At 48.2% G+C, this 7,382-nt stretch overlaps 1 protein-coding gene across 1 annotated transcript; it reads right to left on the reverse strand.

The window, feature by feature from the left end:
- Nucleotides 1-2,468: 2,468 nt before the first annotated feature.
- On the reverse strand, nt 2,469-4,285 carry LOC101824505 (keratin-associated protein 16-1). Its single transcript, XM_005087359.3, has one exon. The coding sequence runs from the start codon at nt 4,283-4,285 to the stop codon at nt 2,807-2,809; it is 1,479 nt and encodes a 492-aa protein (XP_005087416.1). The 3' UTR covers nt 2,469-2,806.
- Nucleotides 4,286-7,382: the final 3,097 nt, after the last annotated feature.

A 7,382-nucleotide genomic window follows, 5' to 3' on the forward strand; every position in this document is an offset into this window, starting at 1 on the left:
AAGAGAGATTAAATCCTAATGCACGGTTATAACAGTAATTCCATCATCCATGGGCAGATAAGTTTCGCTATTGACTGTCCCCCCTCTCTGCCATCATCTAATCTACTGATTCTTCATTAGATGATTCCATGACTCCCTGGAGATGTCTGGGAACAGCTAGATAGTAAGGGACCAGGAATTACACTTAGTGTTATCCAAGACTCCTCAGCAAATGGCTTCCATCACAAATGGCAAAGTGACAATGGTAAGAAGCCCTGGTCTGTCCTCTTCCTGTGCCTATGATGGTTCCAGATACACTTGGAGGATGGGAGACCACCCTACATTCTGTGTGCAAAGGATGTTGCTGCCTTGAAGGAACTGTGTGCCTGAAGGTGTAGGAGGTGATGTGTATGTAACAAGTGACCGTGGGGGTCAGAATATAAAATCCCCCTACAAGAAACCCGGTTGCCCAGCCCTCCTTCCTGCATTTGTTGTTTTCATCCCTCTTTGACCCCCCAGAGACATCTGTTTCTTCCAGTTTCTCTGCATCCAGGGCCACATCTTCTCATTCAATTCTCCATGCTGAGGCAAGAGAGACTTTCCAAAACCCATGTTTCTTCATGTCCCTGCTCTACATACAGGCCCTTTGAGGTGATACATTGTGTATGATTTAACAAAGTCACTGGAGATCAAAATGCAAAGTTAGCCACAGACATAGAGCCAGGCAACGGTGATACGCACCTTTAATTCCACCAGTCACACTGGTTAGCTGTAGAAGTTGGGCAGTGGTGGCACACACCTTTAATCCCAGGACTCAGGAGACAAAGGCAGATTGATCTCTGTGAGTTCAAGGCCACCCAGGGTTATATTAGAGTGAATCAGTTTAAAAGAAAAACAGCTCACACAAAGGAGATCTCAGCACTTGGGATCCTACACCTCTAAACTCAGCTCTAGTGAGGAACATAAGGAAGAAGCAAAGTCGGTCTTAGAGAGCTATTCTCTAGCCACGCTGAGGACAAGACAGCACTTTCAGCCTGAGGCAGAGGGCTAGTGGCCTGCTGCTTTGATTCTCTGACCTTCACTTTGAAGCTTGAACCCTAATATCTGTCTCTGGGATTTTATTATTCATGCTACAGCCTCTGGTGCCTTCACACAAACCCTTCACCAGCCCAAGCCTCTGTCTAGCACACAAGGCCCTCTGTGGAAAGATCACTGCCTGCTACCCACTCTTGGGACTCACCTTCCCTCTGAGGACACCTCTGCCAAAGTACCACCTAATGAACAGTTTGCTCCCAGCCTCATTCCTTTGTAAGTCCTTTTCCTTCCTAGAAAGCCCCTCCTTCTCTGTACCTGGTTAATTCTTACTTGTACCAAAGGACATGAGCCCTCTGCTTTTCATAAAGGTATACAATAACTGTCTTGTTGCTGTGTGTCACCACATCATAGGGTGATCACCCAAAGGCTGGGGACTGAGACTTCTGTCTTTAATTCCTAGAGAATAACACTATCCCTGTCACTTATCTAGCAGCTATCTATTCTATAATGGCCACTAGATGGAAGGGAGTGAGGAAGAATAGGGCAGGAGAGAGGAAGAATAGAAGGAAATAAAGACAAGAAGGAAGAAAGGAGAGATGGAAAAAGAGATAAAGAAAGGGATAAAGGAAGAGACAAAAGGGAGAAAAAAAGGGGCAAAAAGGGGAAGCAAGAAAGAGAGGAAAGAAAGGGAGAGACAGAGAAGGAAGGAAGACTAGAAGGAAGGGAAAAACAATGGACACTTTGAAGGGAGAGGAGAGAGATGGGAATTAAGGAAGGCGTGGAAAGAATGGAAGGGAGGGTGGGAAGGGAGGATAAGAAGAAAGGAGGGAGGGAAGAAAGCAAAGAATGGAGAAGCTAGTAAACAAGATGCTTTGAAATGGAAGAAAGAAAGAAGGGAGGAATGGGAGAGAGAAATAGTTGAAGGAAAAGAGAACAATAACAGCTTTAAAGGGAAGGGGGAAGTGGAAAGGAAGAGAAGGGGTTGGGGAGATGAAGGAAAGGGAAGGAGAAATGAGGGAAGGGAAGGAAGAGGGAGGAAAGAAGAAGAAAAAGAGAAAGGGGAGAAAACTTACATGAAAGGAATCATGAATGAAGGGAAGGAGGGAATAGATGGATGGTGAGATGAATGACCAGATGATAGATGGGTGGATGGATGGATGCTGGCATGGGTGAATGAAAAGAAAAAAAGATATTTATGGAAGAAGGGAGGGATGGTGGGATGGATGGTGGGATGGATGGATGGATGGATGGATGGATGGGTGAGGGATGACTGCATGGAGGCATGGATGGATGAACAGAAGGAAAGAGGGAGGGATAAAAGGCAGGAAGGATGGACAGAAGGAGGGCTGGGGAGAGCCTCTCTCCAAGATGAAGCATGACTCCAATGAGACTGTCACATCAAAAGAAGAGCAAGAACAGTGTGTCACTTCATTTTAGCCACTTTTATTGCACGATTAAATATATCTTGCTGAAGATGCCCCCAAGGAGCACAATGCATGAGGACAGAAAGCATCTTGTATAGGAAAGACACCAGTGATGTGGCAAAGCAACTCTCCTCAGTGTCATGACATCAGAAAACAAGACCATTCGCTTGTCTGTGCAGGAAGCCTTCACTGGGACCACTAGGAGGCTGGCACTTCTGATCAGTTCTCTGAAGCATAAGCAGGTGGTGGGTGGCAGTGTGGACAAGAAAAGATTCTAGCTAAGTCATAATGAACTGTGTACAGGGATTTCCCGGTTTCTCCAAGGCTTTTGGCCATTGCTTTGCAGGAATTGATGAGCTGAGTCTACCTCAGCGTTCAGCAGGCTTGCTAGCCGCAGACTGGGGGGCTGCAGCCTCACGGGTGATTGGGCTGGCAGGTTTGACCTCAGAGGGCTGGCAGGGAGTCTCATCGGAGACCTCTGTCTTGCAGGGTGTTGAGTCAGCACAGTCGGGTTGGCTGGAAGTCGACTTTATGCACTCACGCTTAGAGTTGTCAGAATCGGTGCAAGGCTGGCGGGAACAGACAGGGCGGTAGGAGTAAGAAGTCAGGCAGGTGGGACGGCGCAGGATGGAGTAGCAGGAGCGGTAGCAAGCAGGGCGGTAAGTGATGGACGTCACATATGGCTGCCTGAAGGTAATGGGTCCAGAGCAGATGGGGCGGCAGATGGGACGACAGGAAGCTGGACTGCAAGGCTGCCTACAGGAACTGGGTATATAGAAGGTTCGAGGGGGACAAGCTGGTTGGCAGACAGCAGATGCAGAGGACCCTGGACGGCAGCAGAGAGGCTGGCAGGAGTTGGATGGACAGGAAACAGGCTCACAGCTGACAGAACGGCATCGTTTGACTATGTAGCAGGAAGGCTGGCATGGGCTGGGCACACACATCGATGGCAGGCAAGGACTGGGTTCAGGGCAGACAGGCTGGCAAATACTGGAGACACAACATGAGGAGTCTTGGCAGCTGCTAGAGACACACGGTGGCTCGCAAGGGCTCTGAACACAGCAGACAGGACGGAGACAAACAGGCTCACACACCAGAGCCATACAGGCAGCGGGCTGACAAGCAGTGGACTCTGAGCAAGGTGGCTCACAGGGACTGGAGTCACAGCAGACTGGCTGGCAGCTACTGGCCACAGAGCAGACAGATGGGCAGCAGCTAGGTGTCGGGCACACTGGCTGGCAGCAAGCAGGCTCACACACTACAGGCTCACAGATCATTGGTTGACAGGAAGCAGGCACAGTACAGACAGCTGAGCAGCAGCTGGGTTCACAAATCACTGGCTGGCAGGATGCAGGCAGGCAGAGGACAGGTTGGCAGGGTGCCGTCTCACAACACACAGGCTGGCAGCTGCTCACGGAACAGGAAGGCTGGCACATGGTGGCTTCACAGCACACAGGTTGAGCACAGGTGCTCACGGAGCAGGAAGGCTCACAGATGGTGGCCTCGCAGCACACAGGCTGACAGCAACCGCCCGCGGAGCAAGAAGGCTCACAAACGGTGGCCTCGCAGCACACAGGTTGAGCACAGCTGCTCACAGAACAAGAAGGCTCACAAACGGTGGCCTCGCAGCACACCGGCTGGCAGCAACTGCTCACGGAACACGAAGGCTGACAGCATTGTGAGCCACAGCCAGATGATCCACAGCTGTCCTCACAAGTCACCAGCTGCCATGTCTGGCTCCGGCAGGAGCTGGGTAGGCAGATGGGCCCTCCGCAGCTCACCTCAGTAGAGCAGAGAGAGATGGCTGGCAGGGAGGGGCATTTCCTAGAACAGCAGCAGCCAGACATGGTGGAGGTACCTCTGCTTCTGGTGAGTGCTGGGAGGTAGCTGCCTGAGTGTGGCATCTCTCCAAGGCTCTCTCCCTTTTATAGTCCCTCATGGTGCATGTTGTTTGGGGGGCCCCTGCATCTTTTCCTCGTTGTTGTTTGGGCCGTTTCTGGAGGAACATCTTATTATGCCAACATTTGTTGACCTAGACGTTTGTTTGCCTGCCCATAAAAGAAGATGTTTATTTACTGACTTGCTAAATATGGGATCCTAGAAGCTACAGTGTTTGGATGAGCATCATCACCTCCACAACTGATGGTGTCTATGTCCTAGCATCGTGAAGAAAGAAAGAGGAAAAGAACTTGTAATTCAGCTGCCTTCTTCCCTTCCACTTCTATGCCTGGGTTAGGCTCAGGTATTTATGTAAGAATCATCACCCACCCTGTAGCAGGCAAACAAGCAGACCTACTGCACTGTCGTGATAAGCTTCACAGAGGCACACAGGGAGGGCTGGAGACACACAGTAAGGAACACAGTCAAGGGTAGGACATCCAAACTGAACACTCAGTGGCTACGGCCCATGACCTTCCTCTGAGGCTCAGATTCTTTTCCCCAGTTACAGAGGAAAAGAAAAGTGAAGTCACCTATCGAAGTTTCTCATATCCTCTCCCCATGTAGGCTTTCAGCAAACTAGACTTCTTTTTTTTCTGAAACAGGGTTTCTTTGTGTAGCCTTGACTGTCCTAGAACCAGGCTGCCCTCGAACTCACAGAGATCCAGCTTCCTTTGCCTCCTGAGTGCTGGGATCAAAGGTGTGCACCATCACCACCCATTTAGGAAAAAAAAGGATTGAATTTATTTATCGTGCATGTGTGTCTGCACATCTATGGAAGTAAGAGAACAATTCAAGTCAGTCCTCTCCATCTATCATGTGGATCGTGAGAATTGAACTCAGGTCATCAGGCTTGGTGGCAAGTAACGTTTCCTGTTGAGCCATCTCACTGGCTCCAAATCTCAACTTTCTTAGCAGACATCATCAATGTCATATATAATATATTCAATTCCATTCTCTTCTATTAACTAACTGCCCCGCCCAAGAGCATTTGTTCCATGTGTCTCTGGAAAGCGCTTGACACAGCCTGTCTACTTCTCCATCTTTTCCTTCCAAGTGTGTCTCAAGCATTGGATGGATCTCCAGAGTATCCTTGTCACAGAGGCTGGCCCCGTGGTTGTGCCAGTTCCCAGGGTGTGGCGTGCACCAGGGGATGGTGGTACTGAGGTGTCTAGCTGTTCCAGCTTCCACACAGGAAAGATCCCGATTTCAGAGATTTTGTGAGGTCTTAGAAGAAAGATACTGGAAGCAGCGAGATAGCTTAGTGGGTAAAGGGACTACCACCAAGCCTTACAACCTGAGTTTGCTCCTGGGGACTCGCATGGTGGAAGGAGAGAACCAACTCCTGAAAACTATCCTCTGACTCCCACAGGTACACCATGTCTCAGGCATACCCCCTCACACACATACGCACAAAACAAAGAAATATAAAAATAATTGCTTTTTAAACTTGTATTTTCATTTGTTTTATGCTGAATTTATTCCTGTGTCATAAGTTTATTGGTTCTTCAGTTTCTTCCAGGGTCTTTTTCTTCTGTGCACTCTCCTCCTCTGGCTTTGGAACAATTTGTTCCTTCTCAGTGAGGATCTTCTCAGTGTAGCAGAGAGAGCTTATGTAAGGGTTAATAGGGCCATAGGCTCTGTAAATTCATTGGCGCATCTTCAATGCCTTGTTCACCAGATATGACCAATGACTAGAGAATCTGCTTCTGAACTCTTAACCAGCATTACTCTCTGCACTTTTTTCTTGTTTTTGTGTGTGTGTGTGCTGTTGTTATTGTTGTTGTTGTTCATTTGTTTGTTTGTTTTCTTGTTTTGTTTTCCAAGACAGGGTTTCTCTGTGTAGCTTTGTAGACCAGGCTGGCCTTGAACTCACAGAGATCTGCCTGCATCTGTCTTCCAAGTGCTGATATTAAAGGTGTGCACCCTCTGCATTTTTAATCATGTGCAGAAAAAAATTCATCACTCTTTTTTGGGGGAATGTCAATTGAATGTTTAAATATGAAAGAAAATGTCAAATTGTTGCAAAGTGGTTGTACCATGTCTGAGAGTACCAATTGCTCCATGCCCCTGCTAGCCCTTGCCATTATCAGTCTTTTGAATTTCAAACATTTAAATATATTTCTATAGCTAATTGTGCTTTTAATTTGGGCTTTTACTAGAAAAAGCATTAGTTGTGGTATGCATTGCTTTTAGAGGATATAAGATTTAACTTTGCCCCATTCCCACTTCAGACTCTTTAATTTCAGTGACTTTTTATATATAATTGACCTTTTTATTATTATGTCTTTTTATTTATTTATTTATTTTTTGGTTTTTCGAGACAGGGTTTCTCTGTGGCTTTGGAGGCTGTCCTGGAACTCGCTTGGTAGTCCAGGCTGGTCTCGAACTCACAGAGATTCGCCTGCCTCTGCCTCCCGAGTGCTGGGATTAAAGGCGTGCGCCAAATGTTAATTTAAAAAAGGTTGCTTCACATGTCAATCCCAGGTCCCTCTCCCTCCCCTCTTCCCACTCCTTCCCACCAACCTCCCCCCCCCCATTCACCACTCCTTTCCCAAGGGAGGGTGAGGTCCTCCATGGGAGGTATCCATTGTCTGTCATTTCATCCAGGGCAGGGCCTAGGCCCGCTCCCCGTAAGAGTCCAGGCAGAGAGAGCATCTATCATTGTGTGATGGGTACCAAAAGTCCATTTGCATGCCAGGGATAAATTGCCTAGACCTCCTCACTGACACCCACATTCAAGGAGTCTGGATCAGTCCCATGCTGGATTCCCAACCATCAGTCTGGGGTTCAAGAGCTCCCCCTTGTTCAGGCCAGCTGTTTCTGTGGGTTAAACAAGCCCAGTCTTGAGCCTATGATCATCATTCCTCCCTCTCTGTCTCTGGGTTCCTTGAGTTTAGCTCAGTGTTTAGCCATGGGTGTCAGCTTCTGCTTCCATCAGTCACTGGTTGAAGGTGCTGTTTCCCAGACTCTCTGGCAGTGGGATTGTAGGCTGACACTCCCCTG

Source organism: Mesocricetus auratus, unplaced genomic scaffold (assembly GCF_017639785.1).
Source record: "Mesocricetus auratus isolate SY011 unplaced genomic scaffold, BCM_Maur_2.0 Super-Scaffold_100007, whole genome shotgun sequence".
In the NCBI taxonomy this organism is placed as follows: Eukaryota; Metazoa; Chordata; class Mammalia; order Rodentia; family Cricetidae; genus Mesocricetus; species Mesocricetus auratus.

Bases quoted from the DNA above. Each gene is read 5' to 3' on its own strand.
- LOC101824505 (XM_005087359.3), bottom strand. From the start codon at position 4,285: ATGTCTGGCTGCTGCTGTTCTAGGAAATGCCCCTCCCTGCCAGCCATC.